This window comes from Lissotriton vulgaris, chromosome 1_1, assembly GCF_964263255.1.
Source record: "Lissotriton vulgaris chromosome 1_1, aLisVul1.2, whole genome shotgun sequence".
NCBI lineage: Eukaryota > Metazoa > Chordata > Amphibia > Caudata > Salamandridae > Lissotriton > Lissotriton vulgaris.
Window position 1 is genome coordinate 1,827,255,458 of NC_141685.1, and position 27,674 is coordinate 1,827,283,131.

The 27,674-nt window shown below is 45.7% G+C and overlaps 1 protein-coding gene across 1 annotated transcript in view; it reads right to left on the minus strand.

Moving 5' to 3' along the window:
• Positions 1-27,674, minus strand: part of APPL2 (adaptor protein, phosphotyrosine interacting with PH domain and leucine zipper 2) — a 597,113-nt gene that overhangs the window by 221,623 nt on the left and 347,816 nt on the right. Inside the window, exon 9 of the mRNA XM_086919274.1 lies at positions 20,526-20,608. Coding sequence (XP_086775400.1) covers positions 20,526-20,608 — 83 coding nt within the window. The remainder of the gene's footprint in view (positions 1-20,525; positions 20,609-27,674) is intronic.

The window sequence follows — 27,674 nt, forward strand, 5'->3', positions numbered from 1 at the left end:
CTTGTTGATGATCTTGCTATTTTGATTTGAGCGTTTGAATTCACTTGTAATTGATATATTTGTATTCTTGATGGGTAAGTTTACATATTTGAATAATCTGTTTCCAGCATTTCCCATCTAGCCAGCAGCCTGCACTTCCTCTCATATCCTAAATAGTCCATACACTATCACCCCTAAAAACCTGCCAATAAAGCCATTCCTTACTATACGAGCCCAAACAGCTCTTCATCTTTACAATAACCAACAAATACCCATCTTTAGCAGTCCATATAACCAATTTATTCTCGAATCTCTTCAGTATCCCACACATCATATCAAGCCTCAAAAGGCATACACGTGTTCTGAGCACTCCAGCTGCCCACGTTTTATACAATAGCAGGTGCCTCCTCATATCTCCATTATCCCACACAGACGCTCTTCTCTTTCCAAAAGTCCCAAGATGTTAATCTTGTCAACTGTCCACACATTACCTTGTCAAACAGCGAACAAAGTGTAAAATCCTACATACTCCCCTCTCCCACACACTCCCCTCTTTCTAGTAGCCCACAAATCCACCCATCTCTTCAAGAGCCAACACAAACACTAATTACTCTAATGGCCCGCATATCTTTTTACCCTTTAACTGACCGCACACACCTCTCTAATAGCCATATACCTTACAGCACTATCAGCAACACCAAGCCTACCTCTCCGGTTACACCACCATTCTCAGAGAATCCTGCTAGGGTCATCCTTCAAAGCCCTTTCTCTCATTGATTTCACATTCTCATCACCCTCAAAATGACTTCCTTTGAAGATGTCTGAACCACATCCTTGATCAAACGTCACTCTGGCGAAACTCTCTCAATCGCTACTCACCATTTTCAATGCCTTCCTAACTCAAAGCACCTTTCCAGAAGCTCTCAAGACAGGTGAGATTCTCCCACTCCTAATGAAAGCTACACTAGACCCTGATAACCTCGATAACTCCCTGCCCATCCCACACCTTAACTTCATTAGCAAGATTATCGAAAACGCTGTGTACATTCAACTTTAAGATCAGATCAATGGTTACCATCTTCTGCATGACAACCAATCTTGCTTGAGATAATGCTGCAGCACATTAACCATTAACTTACACACCCTAGATGATGCCCTCATGCCACATATTAAGATGACCCTCCTGATATTGCTGTACCTCCCAGCTGCCTTTGACACTGTTGAACATCCTACTGGCATGCACACCCAAGAGCCTTGAAGGGATTCACTTGCAATGCCCTTCCCTGGTTCTCCTCTTACCTTTCCCACTGGCAACAGTTCATTCACATGGGTACGTCTAGGTCACATATCGTCCCTATCACCTTTACAGTAACCTTTGGAGTCACACAGGTAGCAATACTATCCCCAGTATATCTTCAAATTCTACATAGAGCCCACTAGTGCTCCGCTCACAGATAACAGCATCAGAACTCACCAATACGCCGAAGATACCCAACTCTACTTTAAAGTCTCCTCTGCTCCAGACATAAGATCCCTCAAACACTCGGTACGCCTCATCCAGAACTGGATGAAAAGCAACTACCTAAAGCTCAATACTACCAAAACACAATTCCTGTTTTTTGCTAAGAACAGCAAGCAAAAAATAGCACAAACCTGGCTCAAGAAAATGAACCTTAACAATTTTGAATTAAACATTTCACCGAATGTCAAGTCACTTGGATTCACAATGAACATCAACCTGTCATTGAAGGAACACACTGTACAAAACAAAGAGGGCCTGTTAACAGTTTTCTCTACTGAAGAAAATGAAACCGTTTCTCAAAGAAAGCAACCTCATCCTTGCAGTTAATCCCTCATACTTTCACATGTGGATTTTGGTAACCACCTGCTCCATAGCCTCTAAGGCTCCACATTGGCTCTCTTTAATGGTATACTACACGATACAGCACTTCTAATGCAGAGCCTGAAGATATATGATTGCATCACTCCCATTCTGACCAACCTCCACTGGCTACCATTGCAGAATGGCACAATCTTCAAAACCAGCTGCATCATTTACAAAGCCATCATGATCACCATCCCTGGCTATCCTTCAGACTAGCTCACCATCTCTGTTGGCTCTTAGCACACCCACAGTCAGAACACCACCAGCCTGGAAAATGAGAAGGGTGAAAAACAAAAGAACAAGGAAGAAAGAAGGGCTTTTCCATCTGTGCACCGCTGACCTGGAACAACATCTTCTTAGCCACCAGACCCAAGTAAGTTGAAGTTGTACCATTTTACCAAACACTATATCACAATGAGTTAACCACACAATGGAGCTCCTATACCCATCTACCTCTCATCTCACACTTTGACTGCATTCTTGACTTTGATATTGTACACAATTCTTCAGCCTTTGCACTAGGTTCAGGCTATAAAAATATCACACACCTACATTCAACTTTCACATAGCCAACACATCCTCTCAAATCTCCGACAGTCCCCATATCACCAAACCTTCACTAGCCGACACAACTCCTCAGCCCTCCAATATTCAACAATCCAATCATTCCTGTAAGAAGCCAGACTTCTTTGTAGAATTATTTCCTTTTACAAACCTTCAATTAAATTTGCTAAGAAATTAGCTGAACAGGTTGCAGTTTTCCGGTCACAAGTGTATGAGGTAGGCGAGAATGCAGGTCATATTTTAGCTAAAAAGATAAGGAAAAAAGAAGCTTTTAATTGTATTAATAGCGTACAGGATAAGACGGGACAAATTCATGAAAAACTAGACGAAGTGTTAGAGGTTTTTCGACAATACTATAGTAAACTGTATAATGATGAAGTAACAACCTATTCATCGGAATGTATTTTTAATTTTTGTGGAAGTGGAAACATTTCTAAATTAACCTTAGAAGAGGCGGAAGCTTTAGATACAGACATTACATGGGGTGAAATAGAAGCAGCTATTTTTTCTCTTGCGGTTGGAAAGGCTATGGGGCCGGATGGCATTCCGTTGGAATTCTTTAGGATGTTTCGTCATCTGTTAAAAAAAGATATGCTCATAACTTTCCAAGAAGCACAGAAAGGGAATGCACCACAATCTTGGCGGCAACCAATTTTATGGCCTATTTGAAAAAAGACAAGTTGCCCTTCTGCCATCCTCTTATAGACCTATATCTTTAATCAACGCAGATAGTAAGATATACTCTAAGATTTTAGCTTCCCGAGTTTCAGGTATAATTTTGTCAATTGTTTCATACTGGCAACATGGTTTTATCCCTAATCGGGATACTACGGACCATATAGGACGCGTGATTGCCTTAATGGACTGGGCTCAGAAGACTAAGACGGCACTTGGAATTACCCTGTTGGATGCCGAGAAGGCATTCAACAGGGTAGCTTGGCCGTATTTATGGGATTTGCTTTATCTGAAGGGCTTTGGTCCTCAGATGATATCAGCTTTAAAAGCTCTTTATGATTCTCCACATCATGTATTAAACTTGCTGGGCAGAAATCTGCATCCCTATCTATTTTATGTGGTACTCGTCAGGGATGCCCGTGCTCACCGCTGTTGTTTGCCCTTTGTATTGATATTTTTTTAAACAAAATGAATCAAGCAGAGGATATTAAGCCAGTGTAAGTCTCACGCATGAATTATAGAGCTCTCGCTTACGCGGATGATATTGTTGTGGCTACAACAGATATTCAGAAGGAACTGTCAATAATCGAGGATTTAGCGACCCAGTTTGGATCCTTCTCAGGATATAAATTGAATGTTTTAAAAACTCAAATATTCTTTGTTGGACAGAATCCGCCGCCTCAAATTAAAACTGTGTCAGAAGCTATGTACTTGGGTATTAAAATTACATTGCCAGTCTCGGTTATCCCGGAATTAAACTTAAATACGGTTTTAAAAAAAGCAGATTCATCGCTTGAGCGTATAGATCATCTCCATCTATCCATATATGGGCGGGCTAATGTCCTAAAAATGTTGGAACTCCCTAAGTTTTTATATATGTTTCGTGCTATCCCTCTTGAATTTTTCCTCTTAGTTGTTTTAAACAATTGGAAAGGATGTCAGCTAGATTTTTGTGGAGCTATAAACGCCAGCGAAGGGCATATAAAAAGATGATATTGCCGAAGTATAGGGGAGGCTGGGGTATTCCGCACTTTCTGTATTATTACCTGCCATCTGTTATACAGTTTATTAGACCACTTATAATTGGGGAAAAGGCACGGATCCCATTGAGTCATTCACCGTCAATATATGAATTTGCATTAGGAGAAGAGTGTCGCGGATGCTTGATTAAAATCATAGAGCCTAGTTATTTTAAAAAAACTAAGTTTAAGACCTTGAAAGCAGCTTACGTGGTATGGAAAATAATAAAGCGTCAACTAGGTTTTCTAAAAATTTCGCTTTATAAACCTCTTACAGTATCAGGTACCCTCCCCCCAATTTTTCAAGATTATGTTATGAATAGATGGCGTAACTATGGAATCTACTATGTGGGTGATCTGTGGCAAAATGATCATTTAATTTCTTTTGCGGAACTTCAAGACAAATATAATTTATCAGGCAATGATTTTTTCAAGTATTTACAGATTCACAGCTTTTTTAACTCTTTAGTTGAACAGACGCGATCTGGTTTGCAGAGAATTCCTCTTAATGATAGCATGTTCAGTAAAAAATCGATAGGACATTATTATGAATTGATTATCTCTTCTTGTCCAGATGATATAGAGGTATATCAAAATAAATGGGCTGTAAAGTTGGTTAGGGATGTTATTCATATAGAGGAATCAATTGCTATAGCGAACACTATATTGATAACTGGCAGATCACGCTCACAGCATTATATGGCTCTATTCGACCTTTATTACACGCCTTCTAAAATTTTCAAAATGGGGGACGACCGCAGGTACATCGTGTAGTTGATGTGGGGAATTTGCAGCCAAAGCACTACATATGTTTTTTCTTTGTCCTCAAATGACCAATTTTTTTTTCTTCAATTCAGAAATTTCTGGCAGTATTGTTGGATTCGTCAGTTATATTGACAGGGGAATTAGTTCTCATAGGGGTAACATCGGATACCTTACTAGAGGAGAGGAAAAGTTTACTATTTATTTGTATGGCACTGATACGGGCTTGTATCACGCAAGATTGGATTAATCCAGTTCCCCCATCCTTTGAGACATGGAGAGCCTGCCTATTAGCCACATACAATATTGACACTGCCATATATAGAACGAAGGGCCGGAAAAAAGAGCCTTAGGTATGAAGATATGGGCACCGGTAAAGCATTGGATTCAAGGGGAGCTGGATTAACTATCTGGTCTTTCTGTTTTGCTTTATCTAGTATGCTTTTTATTTTTCCTTAGATATATAATAAGTCTTAGAAACTGTATTCTATGATGTCACTTTTTGATTGAATGTAACCTCTGTCTCTTTTGATGTTATGCTCTTTTTTATGTATGTTCTGTTCTTCTTGCATAAAATGGGAAAAACTTTCAATAAAGATATTTTAAAAACCTTCTCACAGTACTATACCGGGAACCATCCCTCACCAAAACAGCCATTTTTGTTTGAACATAAAATTAAACATCATATCTTTATTGATTCCCTAGATCCACATAAAACAGTCTATTTATGAGCAGGCTATGGCATTTGACAAAATGCTTGGAATTGTACAAAACTATTTTACAATATTAGAAAGGTTAACTTCATTAAACGTCTCTAAAGCAAACAGCATGGGTACAAATTAATAGATAAGCGAGAAGTCTTGATACTTGGAGTTGTGCGGTCTAGACAGCAATTAAGTTGGACTTGTAGATCTAAGCTCCAGTGCTGAATGCTCGTCAATGGCATAATCCTGGAGGGTCATCACTACCCAACAGTCGTAGAGTTGCCAGAGACAATAGTGATGCGGTGATAGACAGCAGAGTATAAGCGAAGTACCATAGAAAGGTGAGTGTGGGGAAGACCCGTGAGATGAGCTGGACCCCCTCTTTCTTTCACATCAAATACCCTGAATGGGGCAGCAGTGGAGGGCCAGGGGGTTGGGGGCAAACTGACAACGGCCCCTGGGAGCGTCTCCACATGAGAAGTCGAAGTCATGAGGTTTAGCGCTGAGGACCCCAGTGGCCACCTAAGACAAGTAAAACACACATCTACCGGGGGGGAAGGGAGGGGAGGGGTGAGAGGACCAATCTCGCACCCCAGTTGAGTGGATGCGGGGGGCCCTGTGGCAATGGCCCTAGTGCCCCGTCTGGCTACATTGGTATGACCCAAGCAGAGCAGGAAGGGCACAACAAAGGAGAGGCCATGGTAGAGGGCCAGGCCAAAATAAAACCTGGAAGACCACACTGCCAAAATCCTGGTGGCAATCCATGACACAAAGACACATTGGAAGAGAAGATGGAGGTAGTGATGCTGGATGTGATACTACTAAGCCCTGACCATAAGAAACTGTCAGATAGGGTGGCCAAAACGGAGTCAACAGTGATGCCTCTATGGCCCACATTAATGACTATTAAAACCACACTTCACTAAATGCAAAAAGAGGTGGAATTTCTCACAGCTAAGCTAGAGAACACCGATGGGTGATCTCGGTGTAACAACATGCATCTAGTGGGTGTTCGAGATAAGGTTGAGGGGCCCTGTACTTATTCTTTGTGGAGCAATGGTGGTCACAGACGGTGCTGGGGGAAAGGTCTTGACCCTCTTCATGGTTGAATGTGACCACATGGTCCTGGGGAGAACGCCAGTACCAGGTGTGCCGCTAAGAGTAATTGTGGCATGCTTGGTCAACATCAAAAACAACATCCTACACGTGGCAGGGCTCCTTGGACCCTGGTAAATTGAGAGGAGTCCTGTGAGCATCTACCCAGACTACCCCAATGCATTGCAGCACCAAAGCAAAAAAGTTTGGCGGTCAAAAAACATTTGAGATACTTCAATTTGAGATATGCACAGTTTTTTCTGGCCCGCTTTGAGGCACGGTCAGGATGGAGGCGCATTACTTCGAGGCAACCATGGTGGTGTGGGACTGGCTGGAGATGCATGGTTACAGGATGCCGATGGCATGGGACGAGGAGCTCTCCTCTAGCTGGCGGGAACATATGTTGAGTCTTCACCAGCACAGACCATCCATAGTGATCCCCACAAAGGACAAAGTAGAGGTGTAGAGGTCGAGAGTAGTGGGGCGAAGCTGATGTGGGGCCGCCTCTAGCCATCAAAAAATCATTGGGTGGCCCTAGACAGGGATCGGGAAAATTGGACCAGAGCACTGCAGCCTCAGGAAAAGAGGACAAGAGTGCTGACCTACCGGTGGGTGGTCACCCCTATGAAAGCGGACGAGCTCCTGTGAAAGCTGGGACTGGTGGGGGAGGGAGTGTTGGGGCCAGATACAGCGAGGAGTAGCAACAACCAACCTGCCATTGTGGAGAGAGCGCAACAACATTTGTGACACTTGATTACGTTTGGTAATGTATGTTTGATGTTGGGATAGGTGACAGGCAGCTTGAGCACTGGGTGGTACTTCTACACTCACAGCATGAGGTGGCAGAGAGGCAGTTTAGGAAAGGGGTGGCAGAGTTGGTTGGTAACTTTTCAAGAGCGCATGGGCGCTGGACAGGGTAATACCAGATGGTCTCTGACAATGGTGCAGACTACATCACATTTGGTAGGAAAAGACATTTCCCTTACTATTCTTTCATGTACTGTAAACAGGCTAGGCAATACATTGAAGAGAGGACTGCTGATGAAGTACCCGACGTGCCACTCCCCAGAATTGAATTTGCTGCAAGAGATTCACCTGTTTGGAAACAGCAGTGGGTTTCTGTAACCTTAGTGCAGAGGTCTTCAAACTTTTGGATGCCGAGACCCCCCTGTCAACATTTGCAGGCGTAAGGACCCCCTCCTTAAAAAAATGTCTAAACCTCTAGGCAGGGCACTGGAATTATGAGGCAGGTGAGTACCAAATTATGCAACAGGCTTGACTAAATTGTGTGAGTAGAAAATTTAAATAATGTTCTGTGATGCTGCGTATTTTGGGATAGCATTGCTTTATTATTTTGACATTTTTTAAACACAGTAACACTGAGGAAAGATTTCACCCCATCAGTGCCAGTTTATAATCAAAATACAGCAATTAACATCAGAAAGATGTCTAGTCAACCTTTGTGAAGGGCCTCCCACTGCGCAGGAATACGCGCTGCCACATTAGAAACTCACCTGGCCATGGCTGGGAGCAGCAAGGGTCCCTTCAAACCCTGGCGGTCTTGTGCAGAGTTAAGCAGTTTACCCATGCCCCTTTCCTCTCACCCCTTCCTTCCATCACTCTCTTCTCTCCTCTCCCAACCCCGGATCCCTCTCTCACATTGCAGCCAGATGGTTATTAGCCCCATGACACCTTTTGGTAACAGTAGCGCACTACAAATGTAAATAATAATAGGCAGAAGCAGGGGATCCACTAAACCCGAACTTCGGAGGGCTTTAAACCTCCCAGCCAGGGCTGGCCCTAGCCCTGGTCACACACGGTGCAACAGTCTTTCCACCTTCTCCATGAATTCCCTCACTACCACTCACCAACAATACACCTCATCTCTATATAGCACCTGTCTGACAAAATACTCATAGTTTACTCACACTCACTTCTGTGATGTGAATGGTACATCTTCTGTGTACCAGGTACTTTAACCTTCTGCACTGTGTGGGTGACAAGAGTGCCCATGTGACTGCACGGAGAGCAATGCAACAGTGTGAGAGTAGGGTAAAAGGAGTGACTACAGGTTGAGTGAGGTGACCATATGAATTTGGGTTCGGCTGTAAGTGCAGAGTGGGACAAATTAGTGCATGGTTAGTGATGGCCTTGTTTGAGTGAGCTACAGATTGAGCAGTGAGGGGGGGGACAGGTGAGTGAAGTGTCACATGGGTGCAAGATGAGAAGTGTGCTCGTGTGACAGCAGGGTGAGGTACAGAGTGAACAATGCAAGCACATTTTTAGAGCAGAGTGATCACTGTGAGAGCAGGGTGAGCGGGTGAATGTTGTGAGTGCATGGAGATCAGTGTGAGTGCATTGTGATCAGTGTGAGTGCATTGTGATCAGTGTGAGTTCATTGCGATCGCTGTGAGTGCATGGCGATCGCTGTGAGTGCATGGCGATCGCTGTGAGTGCATGGCGATCGCTGTGAGTGCATGGCGATCGCTGTGAGTGCATGGCGATCAGTGTGAGTGCATGGCGATCAGTGTGAGTGCATGGTGATCAGTGTGAGTGCATGGTGATCAGTGTGAGTGCATGGTGATCAGTGCAAGTGCATTGTGATCGCTGCGAGTGCAGGGTGAGCGTGAAATGAAGAAGAAAATGAGAAGTGAGTTGTCTGAAAGCAGGGTGCATTCCCAGAAACTTGAAGTGTAGGGTTTCAGATATTAGTTAAACTATTGCTATTATGGCATTAATCAGGGATTGAGGGTGGAGGAAATAAATAATGTGCTGATCCTGCAACAAACTTACAGTCCTATGGTTAGGGTTACCAGCTCATTATTTTAATGGCCAAGAATTAAGCAGTCACCAAAAGCTGTATTTTTAGCACTTATCTGTGAATACTTAGAACAGAAAATATAAATAGAAAGCACTTTTAATTGTGTAACTTTTAATTGTGTTCTAGGGCTGCCTCAATGATCCATGACTGAAAATTTAAGAGAACAAAGACAGAAAAGTCACATAACTAATTAATACATACTTTTTTATTCATAACTCTATTTAGTGTCAAGAGCAGGCATTTTTCTTTTGGCAACCCAACTTTATATTCCTTTTCATTAAATGAATTCTCCCACTACAGCAAGAAGTGTAAAAATTCAAATGTAAGGAATAGGCAGAGTGGGGGCCCAGGGGGTACTGGAACCATAAAAAACATTAAGCCTCTGTTACCAGTTTACAAAGGCATGTAAATATGCTAATGGTCTTTAAAGACCAGTGAAAAACCCAGGCGTGCCGGAGATAAGACTCCAGACACTGCCCAGCCGAGCCCCCAGCAGCTCGAGTTTCACTGCAGCAGCCCGGGCTGAGACACAGGACGAGGGAAGAGGGGGGCTGAAGCCCTGGAGGCCGGGCAGACGTGTGACTGTGAAGGCGCGACCCCTTCACACCACTCCACGGCCCCCCTGGGGTCGCGCCCCACAGTTTGAAGACCCCTGCCTTAGTGTATGCAAGATCACCCATGGTCGAGGTGGCCAGGGCCGGACTGGGAAGCAAAACTGGCTTGGCAAAGAGCTTGGCCGGCCACCTGTTTGCTAGGTCCGTTTTCGACCGATTTTGTTACAGGGGCTGATTTTGCAGCTATGCTGCAAAAACGTACCTGTAACAGCCCGGGGCCCAAAATCGGTCCCCACCCTAGCAGCCCACCGGGGAAACGCCCGGTGCCGGCTATGGCCAGTCCGGCCCTGTAGGGGGCCCAGGATCCTTACTCGCGATCCCCTACTGTTTAAGCGACAATGGCGTGGTTAGACCTCATGGGGTGCTGGATGGCAGTAGTGGGAACGTGGAATGGGGAAGAGTCTGCTGGTGGCTTCCTCGTACCTGCTGCGGTGAGTCTGGTGAAAATGAGAGACTGGATTACTAAGGCTCCTGCAGCTACACTGATGGTAAGGAAATGTCTCTTTTTGTATGGTCACCCCCAAAGTTTTGCACTGAAATTGCTATTTTATTTTACACTGAAGGTAAAGCTGTGCATGTTTGATTGGCTTAAACCCAATTGGCATAAGCTAACTTACTTTTAAGTTCCTAGTATATGGTACCCAGATACCCAGAGCCTGTAAGTTAGAGGGTCACTTCAGGAATTGCAACACTGGCTGTGCCACACTGGGCGTGACAAAGGTAAAACACAGCTCCCAGTCTGCCATTGCAGACTGGATGAGCAGTTCTAAACATTTAAAGAAATGGCAAAACCCAATCTTCTCCTATTAAACCCTTTAATTGCTGCCATCGGCCATTGGCCGACGGCAGCACTGGCCCCGCCTGCGCACCGAAACGCCCGCACCGCTGCGGAATTACCGCCGCGGTTAACGGGTTAATATATGTAAATCACACCTTGAGCTGGCCTAATGATCTCTATGGCAGGGTGCGATACATTAGATAGTCATAACATGTACTTTTACATGTTGCAACATTAATAACCCGCAATTTTGACAATGGAAAAGGCTAGTAGCCCGATTGGGAAGCTGACACTTCAGCTTTGCTAACTTCTGGCTGGAACTTCTAAAGTTGATACTGTTAGCTATCAAACAAAACATTGCATTAACCCCGACTTGATGCCTAAGTCGGAAAGGAGACACTAGAAGCCTGCATGGGAGAGAGGTGTTATCTCTCTCTAGCAGGAGCCACACAAGTGTTGGCCCAAAAGTCAAGCTTCAAAGGAGAACCTGTTTTCGAAGGGCAAATGGTGATTACTTGGGAGAGGGACTGCCCTATTGTTTAGATAGACAGGCTGGCACTCAGAAACGAGAGGGGAAACCAGTTGCCAAACCGTCTTTTATTGAGTGTGTAACCCCCTTGGTAGCCACACCTCCGGATTGGGCAGGGGAGCTCTACATGCCAAAAGAGAGATTCTGCCATCTTGTGAATGGGCAGAATGGAGAATTATGGGCTAGCCAGATGCCACAATTCACAGAAAGTGGTCATCAGGAGGGAGGGAGCCCAGTAGCTTAATAGCCACGGACTGCATCCACCCTGAGGGCATTTCCTGGGCATACAAAAGCAGGCCTTGCACTCAGAACTCAGACCTCGATGGACTTGTGTTAGAAATGGGATTTCTGGTTGGCTAAGCCTTGCGCCAAAGCCATGCAGAGACCACCACTCTAGTCAGGGCAAGGGAGTTACACGCCAAAGATAACCCCTGCTCACCCCCTTGGTAGCTTGGCATGAGCAGTCAGGATTATCCCGGTGGCGGTTTGTAAAGCATTTACGCAACACACACAGCAACAACATACTAGGCACACCACAAAAGGAACTCCACACAAGGTTATATATAAAAATAGCCTTTGCATGGTCATAAAACACATTAGATGGTAATCACACAATACACACTGTGCCAACTGGCACTGGGCAATATTTATAGGGGATTATTTACACATGACGAGGCTACGTGGGCCGCTGTCAGAATCATCACTTGGTAGAAATAGTAAAAGTAAGAACATATCATAAACGTAGACCACAACCAGTCATTACTGGCAAACACCATACTCAGCAACATACTGTAACATAAATCATATCATGTACAGTATCACATTAGGCGAGAAATATATTCTGCTCCAACCTCATAAGCCTAAACATAGTAGACCATAATCTCCTAAACATAACTCCCATTAGGAAATATTCTTGCTAACATAAACCGCAGTACGGAATAAATCATACCTAAACCACAGTAGAGAATAACTCAAACATGCATAACCTTATAATCATAAAAACATATTTAGAGGCATAAATCAAGGTGCATAAAACAGTACACGAATCACATTTCCTGCGCACCTACATAATCATATTAGGCCCTGGGCCCTATTAACCTAACAGTACCCCTGGCCAACTGGCCATCTCTAAGGGGCTCAAATGCCCTATGTCCAAAGTCAGGGTTGCTGCCTAGCAGCAGAAGTCAAGGGTCTACAATCTGCGCAGACCTAAACGTTGCAGCTGCCCACTATTTGCTGGACAGATGTGCAGACCAAGTGGGGGCCTAAACGATGCAGCTGCCCACTACTTGCTGGGCAACTGTGAATATCAAATATGGGGCACTGGCACCGACTGTGCCCTGAAAACAAATGAGCCCAAACTGGAAGGAGCACAAGCACCGACACTGTGCTCCGATCGGGGAGCCCCCACGACGTTGCAGCTGCCCTTTAGCGAAACGGGGCAGCTGTGGAGGAATAGACACACAAAGGGAAAAAGCATGGGCCCCTCTAGGCCCTTTTAAAATCAACTATGCCCATGATGGAGCCACACGGGGCTCTACAACAAAACTTGCCCACGATGGAGCAAAACCACTGGGCTCTAAAACAAACATGCCCCCTAAAGAACTTGCCCCCTAGGTGCAGCTGCCCTCTGCAAACAGGGCAGCTGGGGTAATTGAACTAAAGGAGCCCTGGCACCTCTGTGCCCTCGGAGCCCCACTGGGCTTTTACATTAAATTGGCCCCCCCTCACATTGGACCAACCCGCAACGGCGGGTCAGCTCAGTAATTAAACAAATAAGGATAACTTCAAGCCCCCCTCCCGGGCTCTCTGTGCGTGTCCTCTCACGGCTGCTCAGCAGGATGCGGGTCTCTCTCTCCGCTCCGAGAGCCCTGCCAACCAGTACTTCCACTCCACACGCTGGCGTCAAGGCACCGTCCGCTCCCATTGCCATCCTGTAGGGCTCCAAGAGCACACGGGGGTCTGCTCTTCAAGTAGACCCGGCTCCTTCTGAGTTGCCTTCCCTCTTTCACCAGCTATCGGGGGAAGGCGGAAATGGAGCCCGTGAGGCTGCGCCCCATGTCAGGCAGCCTTGCCTGACTTCCGGGTCGCATCAAGAGCGGCCCGGTGAGGAATACTTGAGCCGCTCGGCCACGGCAGTGAAACGCACAGTAGGCACCCGCAGTTAAAAATAAAGAGGAAGCAGACAACGAGGGGTAGGCTCCCTATCAAAATTAAAATAAAGAGCGGGGTGGGCTTCCACCATAATAAAAATAGCAAAACAACCGGGGCAAAAGCAGGGTGGGCACCAGCATTTAAAGGCTTCACAATGGAATCCCTCCCGTCGGGATTCCCTCTCCAAGGGGGTTGCAGCAATGGCGCTGCACAGCCCACACGCTCTTCTTGGGGTAAAATGGGAAGAAAGTGCCAACGAGGCGCTGGAGGCATCACAAAGTCCTGCATCCAAAAATAAGGGATTCAAGCAAGCAAAAGGGTCCCTAACAGTCCTTAAGGCATCAAGGGGCAATGCAGGGCCCAAGGCCAAACACACAGGCCCCTACAGCAGGGAGGCAGCCCCCAGGGCGGTCCCTCCTGAGCCCCACCAGCAGCAATGCCCCCTCTGTCAGGAACGGAACAGGAACACTGGACATTTTCATGAGGTCACAGCCCCTATATTTATATTAGCAACTCCCTTTGTGTCACAGCACAGGGTTTAGGGATACCAGTTAGGACTGGTTTAGGGAAGCTTTGGAGCACTTTGTTTTGCTCAGCTCCTCTCTTCTTTGTCAGGTGGGGGCTCAGGGATTAGACGCACTACAGGGGGAGGAGCCGGCATTGTGGCGGGAAGACACAGTCCTATTCAGGTCCAAGTTGCAACCCTTCCTTCCCATCTACATGCAGATCTCCCAATTCACCACTGGGCAGATTCCCCCTGGCTCCTGGAGCCACCCACACCTCTCAGCTCCTGTCAATCACAAGCCGGACATGCAATTCACGTCATGCAAGCAGACACATAGGACACAGAAATGCCAACATCTAAAAGTGACTTTTCTAAAATGACCACAATAAATCTGCGCACACTATTGCACAGCATTTATTCACACGATTTCAGACGTACCAGAGCTGACCACACAGCTCCTCTCATAACAGGAATTACCACCGACACACACTGATCAGGGAATCCCCATGCATTCCTATGGGAGGGCTGGTCAACCTGCCAAATTTACCACAGAGAGCGCACGCACTTTACACTGGGCCACAGTGCTAAAGTGCGCAGAAGCCTAAAATCACTAACACTATGTCAGAGCTTAAGGCAAAAAGTTCAGGGATGAACCTGTCAAAAAGGACCAAGCCCAACAACTTGAGAAAGGTACTGAAGGAAGACTGCCCTGTTGCACCAAGGACCCAGGGAAGAGCAGCTGCACCGATGTGGACTGCACCTGGTGACTAGCAAAGGAGAAGGAACTGTGCCTGTTGTGTCCTGCTCATGGAAAAGTCGTTATCAAAGCCCATCTGAAGCAAGAGACCTCAAGGGTCAGTTGGCTGACCCTGTTTGCAGCACAAGGTCACAACAGCTGAAGTAGCCTGCTGGGGAAAGTTGGTATCCCAGATCTTTGCATCACGCCACTCGCCATCCTACAGTACCAGAGACCAGGACCAGATGGTCAAAGTTGCACTTGAGTCTGCTGAACCTGGGCGAGTCATCAGAGTACAGCATTGGTCACTCAGAAGGTAATTTATCACTCAAGGAATGATCCTGCTGTATCCATGATATTGAGCGACTGGAGGCCCAGTGGCAAATGGATTTATGTCAGGATTGAGAGTACTTCGAGGGACGTTGTGAGCCAGGACTGCCTCGCCAGGTTTTTGGACTGAGAAGTAGACTCAGGAAGACCACAATTAACAGCACTGCATCCACAGCATCCTTGCGCATCTGCAGCACTCTGTATTCCTTTCACCAGGACCACTTCCATAAAAACCTACAACAGGATGATACAAGTGCCTGGAACTATCTGAAGACTGCTTCTCCCTCTGAGGTAACTGTTTCTGAGGACCTTGCTGGACTCCTTGACTAGATACCTGCCAGAGGTTGTCACCTAAAGTAACTAGAAGCACCCGCATTGATACTTAACTTAGTTTTTTCTGAACAAGTTTCTAAGGGCCAAATTTATTGAATTTGTCAATGCTTGGTCACGGTTAATTAAAAACTGCACATTTACTGTACCTTGTACATTCTGTATCCCTGGAGCCCTCCTGTGGATTGTTTTCATTTTGATGTTTAAAATACATAAAAATACAATATATTTTTGTAAATTGGTATCAGATTTGTTTAGTGTCTTGTGTATTTCTTCCTTAATAGTTTTTGTGATGTTTAAATACTTAAAACGTGTTTCTTTCTATAAGCCTGACTGCTCAGAGCTACATCTACCCAGGGTTGAGCTAAGGGTTTAACAAACTAAGCCTATTGGGGCGTAAAGGGATTGGTAGTGTATAACAAGGTGAGGTCACGCTAGGACAACATATAATACACCCTATTTCCTCACACTGACTGTACAGAGGAACATGGACAAGATACCTTAACCTGCGGACATTTACAGAGGCAATGGGCTTAGTGGATCTCTGGCGGGCCTCACATTCAGAGACCTAGCAGTTTTCCTATGCATCAAACACAGCATGCTCCCTATCAAGACTGGACTACTTCCTAGTGCAAGTTAGAATTCTGAAGGCTTTTAATCAGTTGCGCTATGGGTGCACTGCCTGTTTATACGCACACCAGTAAGGAATAGTATTTGAACAGGTGCAAAACGGCAAGTGGAAAAACCTTGAACCACTCAATAGAGTAGAAAGAAACTACCCCTACATGAACAAACTCGGTTGCCGATGCACTCAAGACGGTGTATACACTGTTAAGTAACAATATACAAACAAAGATAGTGAACAAAATGACAGAAGTATGATAACAAAGGCTCTCATGAAGAGTAAATCTTGGAGTCTTTAATGTAGCAAACAGCCACCGTCTTGAGTGCATCGGCAACCGAGTTTGTCCTAGTGCAAGTTACCCAACAGCATATATATGGGAACACAGCATAACTGCTGAGAGGAATCTTGGACTATTTTCAATTGATAATGGAGCTATGGCTCCAGGGGTCTAACAAGTCCCGGGTGACGCCTAGACCACTGGGAGTTAACTGGTCAGGCTGCTCAGAAATTAATATAGGAAATAATGTCTGCCTACTTACAGGAGACCAAAGGGTTGGTGCCTCTGGGGTGGTCCATTGGGAGGCATACAAAACAGAGTGCAGGGCCAGTTAATCTCCCATATGACAGGGACAATAAAGGAAAAGATGGAGAGGGTCGTGGAGCTGGACACAAGAATCCAAGAGGGCGAGGCAAGATATATGGTGTTGCAGGACCCAAAGCTGGTGGAGCAACTGACCTAGCTTAGAGAGGGTTAGAGGGGTCCCTTATACCAAATGGCCAGGACTCTCTACAGGATGAGAAAGAGTAGGATCTATAAAATAAAGAATAAACCAGGGAAAATGCTAGCCTAGTTGGCCAAGAAATATGAGAAAAATTCACTAAGCGAGAAGGACTATTTTTAAAGAAGCATTTAACTCTTGGAGAAGGATCCCACATACAGAGAAAAAAATGTTAAAACTGTATAAGTGGCATGCTCTATCTAACTTTATTCTTAATCCACTATTGACCGGGTTAAAACGTTTTGGAGGATATGTTGGAGAAGTTATGTCTCAATTTACCCCACTGCCATTATCAACATGTTTTAGCCTCTATACACTGCCCATAAGGGTCTCAGGCCTTCTTCAGGACACCGTCGGAAGGTCGCAAGCTGCCGGTATGGAGACGTTACTCCTTGAAGAATGTGTGACTACAGGAGAACTTTCTTACTCAGACCCAATGTTGAGATCGGCAAAGTGAATTTCAGAAACAAGCCAGAGTGTATTGTCAAGTAGGCAAGTATTGCCAACCATATTTATCTCTAAAACATAGGAAATAGCTATCGAGAGGGATAGTGCAATTGAAAATAGAGGGATCTGTATAAGGCCTGAGACCCTTATGGGCAGTGTATAGAGGCTGAAACATGTTGACACTGGCAGTGTTGGAAATGGAGACATAATTTCTCCAACATACCCTCCAAACCCTTTTTAGCCCTGTCAATGGTGGCTCAAGAATAAAGTTAGCAAGGGCATGCCGCTTAGACAGTTTTAACATTTTCTCTTTATTTGGTAATCCTTTCCAAGAGAAAAATGCTCTCTTTAAAAATAAAAACATGTACTCCACCCTGAGCGTTGGTCTGCGCCAGGGACTGTTAGCGGCCCAATGATGAAACATGCCACTATCTAGTGAGCGTGGACAGTATTTATAACCTTTTGGGTGTTCCTCCCTAAGTGGATATCATAAGACCTGAAAAGCATCTCCGAAAGTCCAAATTGGAATGCTCAGAGTTTTAAGTTTGTTTGATAATCCTTCTCGCTATGTGAATTTTTATGTGTAGCCTTGGAGAACAAGGGAAGGTTGAATCTCTAGCTCTCATTTTTGTGTGTTAGCAAGAAAGAAGAGAGCCGGAGATGGATACTGGCAGTTCGTATATGCAACAGCAAGTTGACAGACTCCGCAGTAGAGACTGCACAAATGTTTGCACAGTTCTTAAGAACTCTTGGTGCCTCGTGCTTCATGGATAGGTCGACCGAGAAAATTCATAAATTATATCCCAGTTAGTTTTCTGATTGGGGTCTGGGGGCAAGGAGACCCTGGATGCAGAGATTATGGAAGGCAAAATCATGTAGGCACTACTTCAAATCAAGAGTGCAAAGTCCCCGGGACCAATGGCCTACCCTGAGTTTTTTAAATGAGTATAAAGTAGGATGATACGTTCACTCCGAGACATGTTCTATGAGTGTAGAGAGAGGGGTGAACCACCCAAAGACATCCTTCAGGTGTCTATTATGCTCATATATTTACCAGGAAATGGACTGGAGAACTGTGCATCATAAACTTTGAAAGAAAGGTATTGGCCAAGGCTAATCACCTGATGCAGATTGTGGCTGCATCCTCTCCCCATACCAATAGGGCTTTATGCAATATAGATACACAAGACATAACCTTTGGTGGCTGTTTTGGATAACTGGTATGCAGATACTGAGGGAGGGATACAGTGGTGCTCTTGTCGCTGGATGACAAGAAAGCCTTTGATTCACCGTAATGCCCATACCTCATGGCACTGCTTAAACGGTGGGGCTTGAACCTTCCTTTCTGAAATGAGTGCCCTTGTCTACCACAAATGGACAGCGAGAGCCTGAGTGATATATCTGCCTACATTTCTTTACACCCTGCAGAATCCATTGTTTGAAGCCCGAGCATTTCTTCACAGCTGTGGAAACTGAGATCAGATTCCTACTTTGGAACGTGGGGTTGGGAGGGTTGAGACACAAAGGATAGTACTCACCACAAACTATCCATGGAGTAATTGCATTACTGGATTTGCTGCTGCATTGCTGGGTGTCACACTTGCTGGTAATAAATGATTGGTCCTTTGAAGACCAGAGAGAGCCATACCTCATGTCAGACCGAAGGTGTAAGGACCCCAAAGGCTATTTCGGGTGGCAGTCTGGCATGGTGAGATCTTGTGATCTTCCGATGCTAAAAGCCACAGTGATATGGACATGGGCATGGGTGGTACGTAAAATGGGATGGACAGACAAGCTGACACTTGAGACACCACTATGGGATTCAAAGGCTCTAGCGGACCTGCGCATGGTGGAGGGACACAGATAATACGATATCAGGGAATCTTGAAGTCAGACTACCTCCTGAGTGAGGCCGTGTGGCTATCCTTCAAGGAACTACAGAAGTAGAACAACTTGACTGAAGGCCAATTCCTATGCTACCTGCAGGTATGGTCTACCCTGGCCCACCCGCTTGACCAGGCGCAGGAACTGGGTATGAGAACACACTAAAATATAGGGTCCAGGGAGGGCTCCCTTTGCAGATATGCCACATCTCAGTATTACTTTTCACTTCTTAATAACGGTCAACCTCCCCTGCACACATTGAGGGAGAAGTGCGCAGGCAACCTGGGCAGACTCGAAAACAATGAGTGGGTGGCAGTGTGTAGATAGCCGAGGAAAGTTGCTATCGAACTGGATTGAGGCTGGCCCAGGTGAAATTAGTACATAGAGCATATTTTACACAGACAGGCTATACCCAATGGGGAGAAATGCTCAGTGCCAGGGATGGTGCCGCTAGCAGGCTATGTTGATACACACGATCTGGGACTGCACAAACATCATAGATTTCTGCTTGGGCATACAACACAGGATTTCATGGGCCATTTGAGGTCTCCATGGCATCACCCCCACCCCCCGGCTAATTTCCCTTGGTATTTGGGTGCAGCATGACCCTGAAGAGGTGCACACGCCTTTTGTGAAACATGGCCCAGGCAATGGCAAGAAGAGATATACTTCTGTACTAAGGAAACACATAGGTCTCAGCTGCAAGGGAATAGGAAGCCAACATGGAATGGTCTAGACATGCCGAAGAACCCATCTACCAGGAAAGGGGAAGCACTCAGAAGTTTGTGAAAATGTAGGCTCAATGGCAGGGTCAGGATAAAGAGCGAGTTGGGGGTATCCATATACCAGGAGCCAGTCTGCATGCCCAAACCCGGCTTCTCCAGAGCACAGAGGAGGGAATGGGAGGACTACACCAGAGCGCATCGAAGGTGACAGAGGATGGGGGATCAGTATCCGGAATCTAGAAGCCAGGTCACTCCGTTACTGTAGACTTTTCAATGATATCTGTAATATTTATTGAACGAAGCTCCCATCGTTATTGTTGCTTTATAATAAATGCTCAATAAAAATATATTAAAAAATGAAGTCTAGACACTTGAACCATCGATGTTAGGCAATGCTCAAGGGTCCTCATTCACCTCAAACCAATACCACTGAAGCATAAACAAATATAGACACATCACAAAGGCTAACCAATGCCCCTGCATTGCTTTGACCTATTCAGCTAATTCATGCATGAAACCCGTCACACTACTCATTAGTCAACAGCATGAACTACTTCGAAAGGTTGACTTCTACTTTTATTTTACCTTTGAATCATGTTTGATACTGATGGTAAAACACCATCCATCCTTTTAGAAAAGATTTCCGCTCCCTTCTTGAAAAACTGGATCTGCAAAACAGTAAGCACATTGTTAAAAGGGTTTCTTAATCTATTTTTCACAAATTGGCTGATTGGCAATGTTGATTAATCTGAAGCCACATGCTGACACCGGCAGTTTATTACCAATTGCTATGAGCTTAATCATATCAGTTAATAAAGTAAACTACTCAGATACGAATGGCAAATTAACAGAATTGTGTGTTCTCGGATATTGAAATAATTTCTTGAAATTCAAGGGGATATGGTGTTACAAGTGTATTGAGAGTGCAGTATGCATGACGGCTTGAAATATTATTTCAAGTTATTAAATATTTTGGGAAAACAAACTGCTGCTTAGGCCTTATAGGAAAAAGTGTTGTAACTCGACAATTCTAATACGATCAATACTCAGAAATAGATGCATAATAGGAGGTATCAATAAACTTCAAAGTAAGTGAATTAGTTATTTATGAGCTCAATATGTGTTTTTCTCTCCATTAATCCACGCTATCACATTTATACCTTTCAAAATCATTATCACAAAGTACAACAGACGAGGCAGAAGGCAACTATGCACAATCTGTGCTAAATGTGCCCAGAGGGTCACTCGTCCTGGCAATACATCACCATTCTGGCTTATCAAACTATTTAAATTGACAATGTACACCTAGATACTGGAATGAGTGGGCAGATCCATGGGCAGAATTATGGTGAAAACATGTCACTTATTAGGTTGCTTACCCTCCTCCACTGCTTGGTTTTCGTCACAGAATCATAACATCAGATACATCAAATTGCAAGTATTTTTTTTTTTGTAAAGATTTTTATTTGGAAACCTCAGGATTACATCGCGTGCAAATCAAATAGAGGCCAGAAGGCCATGAAGCAATAACATCCAGACGTCAAATTATCGTGCAACATAGGATAATTACACTGTATACTCCGGCGATACCGGTCACATTAAATCAGGATAGACGATCAGAATTGTCAACAGTGTTACAGGATGTGGGAGGATTCCAGTTTAAAATAAAGTTGAAGGATCAGACTAAATACAATATTACGACATCATTCACTATGCTATTCACATGTCAGGATAGTAGCCTTCAATTAAGCGCACCAGTGGGAAAACAACAAAAGGATATAAGTCCGAGAGCAATCCACCGAGTCACAGTAACCCACCCACGAAGCGAGCAATATTAACAGGATCTTGCAACATAAAAGGACACAGGCAATACCCCTCTCGAGGAACCCAAACCCCGACTCCAACTATAAGAGATATAAAAGGAAGGTTTATTAAGAAGGAACAAGAAAAGAAAGAAGAAAGAAAAAGCGGGCCATAGAGACAAAGAGAAACAAAAAAACATACCCCACCCCCACTCCCCACCCTGCATGCAGCGGAAGGCCACGGCCCACCCCCCCCCCCATTGGCATGCCTGTCGCCCCAAAGAACCCGAAAAAGGGAAAACAGGAGGAGGGCCCTAGCTCCGGCCCCAGACACGCCCCCACCCACCCATCCTGAAGAACAAGGAGCCCACCGTAATGGAGGGCAAACAACAATGTATAATCATCCCGATCACTCCAAGTCGCAACCATAAGCCATGTCACAATCCGGCATCAAGAACACCCAGCAAGTATTTAAAAAGTCCAGGTTCAGCCTTGTCCGGTCCGGGTCGAGGTAGTAAGGCGCCGCACGTTGTGGGGAGGCAGGTTCGATGAGTCCACAGTCACTTTTGGAGCTAGTGTAGCAGCAAGGAGACGGAAAAAAGTCAATGCGATAGTGCAACTCCATAACACACTAGCCGTCGCGAAAACAGAGTAATGACAGTCAGGAGCAATAACAGCCGGTTGGAGGGTGAGAAAATCTGCAGACACAGAAGCTCGGCTGCAGGACCCACCAAGTCCACAATCTGATTGCACACATTTCAGGGGGTCCTCAGCGTCAGCAAACCGGGAAAGGTCGGGCTCCGGATCAGTAGTTTGGCTGCCCGCCATTGGACATATCGCCGCCATCTGCAAGTCATCGCCGAGCATCAAGCGACCCCTCAATGCGGAGTGCAAATCTGCGAGGGCCAGTAGGGTATCTCGCGTTGTGGGTTCCATCGCCCCTTTACAGGTCAGTGTAGTGCGCCACTCTTGCAAGGGACCCCAGAGCAGGAAAAGAAGCAAGCTCCACCGGTAGCCTGGAAATCAATCGCCGTCCACTACACACTAGCCGGTCTCAACAGGCACATACAAGACCAGAAACACCCACCGCGTTGCAAAGCACTCACCGGGAATAACCGAGTGCTCCCTCAGAACAACACTGCAGGGAGATCCATCGGTCGCCGGTAGTCCATGGGGTGGGGCGAAGCCTAGCCGTATGTCGGCAGGTGCAGCAGAGTGTGCGATCAATGGCAGGCAACGGCGTAATTCGTTGTTGGGCTGCTCCGGGGTGCCAGCGCCAATCCCCGATCAGCCATCTCTGGCCGCGTCCAATCGAAAGTCCCGGTCTGGATCACCGGGCGAAGATGGCCGCTCGGGCCGATGTTGTTCAGCCGCGCGCCGGCTGCAGCGTCACTCGAGGTCCCGGCTCATTCAGTGCAAGGGCCGGAAAGTTTGGGGCGATGGATCTCGGCCATCAGGGGCAGGTTTCGTGCCGGAGTGACATCGCCGGGCTCCACAGATGTTCAGCCACGCTTGGCCGCAATCGGGATGCAGGATCGGCGCCAGGATGGTGTGGAAAGTGAGGGCGAGCGGCGGAGCCGGGCGTCTATGCGGCCATTTTGGCCGCCGTCTTGGCTCCTCCCAAATTGCAAGTATTAACCTTTCTTTCTAAAGACTACAACAGTAGTCTTATGCCATGAGTCAGGGGTCCGGTCATTCTGAGCTGGTGAAAACAAGGATTCAAGCTTTCCAAATAGAGTATGCCTGAATGTTCGCTAGAATTCGAGGGGCAGTGAGTCAGGGACGACAGCCTTCTCCTTGGTCAGTGAGGCCATCGCTAGTTCCATCTCTTCCCTAGTTATCGGGAAGGAGAGCGCACCCAACTGTCCTAGGGTGACCTTGGATGTTATGTAATCACACAGAAATTCCTCACCCAGTATAACTTCATCGTCCTCATCTGGAGAGTAGAGCGTCTTTTAGAACTCTTGAAAAACCTCCAGCACCTTGCCCGGTCGATCCTGAATCTGGCCCTTTTTTATCTTTAATGCGGCATATCCGATTCGAAACACCCTTAAGCTGTAGTCTTTTAGCCAACAGTCTGCCAGTATTCTCGCCATACTCATAAATGTCCGTTTTGTACAGAGTAGACTTAGCAGCGTGTTCCTCCCCGAAGTATTGGTGTATTCTATTTCTACCAATTGCTATCCGGCGTTGACATTTCTCTCTTTTTTCATGATCAGCAATAACTCAAATGAGTTCTTCCTCTACTTCTCGAAGCTGGTTAAACCAACCATTAACCCTTTCTTTGTTCACCTTCTGACGATGAAGAGAGAAGCTGAGGGTCTCCCCCTCACAGCTGCCTTGAAGGTGTCCCAAAACAATTAACTCGGGGGCTGTACCCTTGTTTCTCCGAAAAAAATCTGTTATCCAATTTGTCATATAACTACAATACTCTTGGTCAAGCAGAGCAGTAGGTTTCGCTCAAAAGTCCAGGTTGCCGCAGCTAGTTTTGAGCCACTAAACGGAAGTTGCAAAATTAACGGATTATGATCCAAGATTACTCTGGGATGTAACTCTGAGCTAGTCCCTTCAAGGATGGGGTCTGTGACAAAAAAATAATCTAGACATACAAATTTACTGTGGGGAGCAGAAAAAAAGAGAAAGATCTGAGCACACTTAGCCTGGACTTCTGGCATCAATTGTCGAAGGTGCCATCGCAGTTCTACTGTCTTCTGACAGAAGTCAGGGTGCACAAAGAAATTGCAGCCTTTCCCGGTTCTTTTGCGGTCAGGCCTGGCCAAATCATACAAGGATTCCAGGGCCAAAAAGTTATTTAGGGAGATCAAGATGGCAGGAGGACGATTCTTGGACTGACCCCCTGAGCTACGTTGGTTAAATGGAAAGCGATGCGCCCTTTGAATTTGGGTTTTCCAATCCCATTGAGGGAGATCTGGGAAAGCTTCCTCGAAAAGTTCAATCACGAATTGGCGGATGTTAGAGCCTTCTTGGCCCTCAGGAATACCCAGAATTTCTTTTATTATTTAGCCTTGCCCGGTTTTCCAGGTCAGTCACTTTGAAGAGAGTGTCATCTCTAGTCAATTGTATAGTTACCACCTTTGATTCTGCAAGGCCAGATCATCTTCCAGTTGGGAGATTCTAGTTTCTGCTTCTACTATTCTTGAGGAAAAGTCTGAACATGTCTTAGCGATCCTACGGATGGAGTTTTATATGTGCCATCATCACCTGGTAGATAGTAGGTAGCGTGATTTCTTCAGGGCAAGTGATAGCTGTGGCAGTGCTAACAGGCACTGCTCCATCCATTGTGTTATTTTTATCTCCCAAGCCTGGTGAGTAAGAATAATCCCAGGACATACTTCCTGGTCACCTCAGTCAAGGTAGGACAAGCAGAGATTGCTCTAGGTTTTTTAAGTCTCTGAACTCAACTGCGAATGATCAGCATCACCCTCCCAATGAAAGCTACTAGTGTCACTTCCATCACCAGCCCAGTCCTTATCCTGAATATCATCTTCTGAGGAATTAGAAACATCAGATAGAGAAAAAAAATTGTCAGCTGGGTCATCCTCCCTGTTAGAATCAAAGTCTTCCTTCTGGCCATTCAAAACTCCTGTTTTAACCCCTTCGATGCTTATGACGGAACGGTTCCGTCATCATCGTCGGTTTGGCGGTGCTGATGACGGAACCGTTCCGTCATGACCACACCCGTTTTTCGAATCTTCTGAAGAGGTTAAATGTGTCCGAGCACTCTAGCTCTTGTATTCCAGCTGAGGGGACTGCATTAACCAGAATGCATCTTGTTTGCTGGATGGAAATTGGGTCAATTTCTGGTCTTCCTGGGGAGACATTCAAAGTACAGCCAGCGTCTTCACCTGATCCTATACGAGAGCCATCTGAGGTGAGAACAGGCGATTTTGATGGACCAGATCCTCTGACCTCGACAGGAGCATTGATCGGCGGCTTAACTTTCAGTGTCTGCGCTTTGAACAGCGCTGGGACAGTCTGTTTCCTCCAGCCGGCGATATGATTTTTGCCTGTCTCAGTAGCGAAAGCAGGGGTTGCTTGAAGGTTGCCGACCTCCCTGCCCTCGGCGCTGGTATCAGCTACAGGAGTCTTCGCCAGGGTTCCTGGGGCAGACGATGAGCCACGGCCCATGATACTTTTGCTGGATGCCTTTGGCGGCATAGTAGCGGGCGGCGGCCGTACCGCAGACAGTACAGCTGAAGCAGCAGATGCAGAACTGACCCGGCACCGAGACGCCAGCTAGCACGGGAGCGGGATGCTCCACAACCAAGGCTGAAAATGCCAAATCATCCAGGTGAGTCAGCCAAGACAGCGTTAGTGAGTACCCAGCTTTTTCCAGGGCAGGTAATTGAGGCAACACAGTTTTTCATTGCAAGAAAGGCAGGTCAGCAGTGGAGAGTGAGGGAGCAGCTCATTCAGCTGTCCACGTGGCCGCCATCTTGCCTCGATTCTTTAGAAATAAAGACAAACCAGAGCTCAGTCCTTCTTCTTATCACTTGATTTCCCTAATCTGTGCTGATAGCAAAATCTACGCTAAAATCATTGCACTCAGGTTAGGAAAGGTTATTGCCCCCCTGGTCTCCATTCGCCAGCACGGCTTTGTACCTGGACGTGACACATCAGATCATGTCAGACGGGCAATAGCATTATTCGATTGGGCTCAGGTCTGTTAACAACCTTTGGCAATGATCCTGTTGGACGCAGAAGAGGCGTTCAACAGGGTCTCCTGGGGCTTTCTGTGGCAGTTGCTAAAAATTAAGGGATTCCCACTGGAGTTCATTACAGCCATACAAGCCTTATATATATCCCCAGAGACCTCTGTCCGTATCTCTGGACAAGAGTAGCGTTCCCTCTCTATTAGCAGAGTAACCCGCCAAGGGTGCCCCTGTTCTCCGCTTTTATTTTCAATTTATATTGACCCTTTCTTGAGTAAATTGGATAATAATCTATGGATTCAGGCAGCTACTGTTAATGGTGTGGCTTATAAAAGACTAGCCTACGCCGACGATGTCGCCATCTTCACGAAGGATGTTTGCTCTGCTCTTCCAGCAGTTTATGACTTAGCCAAGCAATCGGGTTATAGGCTTAATGTTGACAAAACTCAAGTCATACACTCAGAATTTTCAAAACCTGAAGGGCTTCCAATAGCTTCAGATGCAACCTATTTGGGGGTGAAGATCACTCCTTCAGTAGAGAAGATATAAAGAGGTTAATCAGACTTTGGAGAGATTAGACCATCTTCACCTCTCACTCCATTGTCGCTCCAATGTCATAAAAATGTCTATATTTCCGAAATTTCTATACCCATTTAGGACAATCCCTATTGAATTCCCAGTGCATTGTATTTCTCGTGCAGAAAGGGCTTGTTCAAGATTTTTGTGAGGCTTTCATAAAGTCAGAAGGGCATCTAAATGACTAATACTTCCAAGATCAAGGGGCGCATGGGGCCTACCTTCCTTAATGCTGTACCATTATGCCACACTGTTACAGCAAATTGTACTATTATTATCTGGGTGAAAGGCAGTGGTGCCGGAACTTACCAGACCTACAATCTTTGACACTTTACTGGGGGAAGATGCTTAGTTTGAAACGTTGAACCAAGTTACTATAAGACAATGAAATTTAAAGATAACAAATCTGTTTATTCTGTTTGGAAAAAAATTTGGCGGCGGTCCGGCATATCAAATATCAATGCGCACAACCCCCCTGCTGTCGTATGGTCTGTTGCCTTCAATTTTTCAGGACTCGATCGCTATCAGTTGGGGTAATCTAGGAATTAATGTACTGGGCGATTTTTTCTCAGAGGGCCAATTTGAATCTTTTTCTGACCTCCAAGACAAATATGGGCTCCCTACCAGGCATTTTTTTAAGTTCTTACAAATTAGGAGCTACTTGTTGAAGCCTGCAACATCAG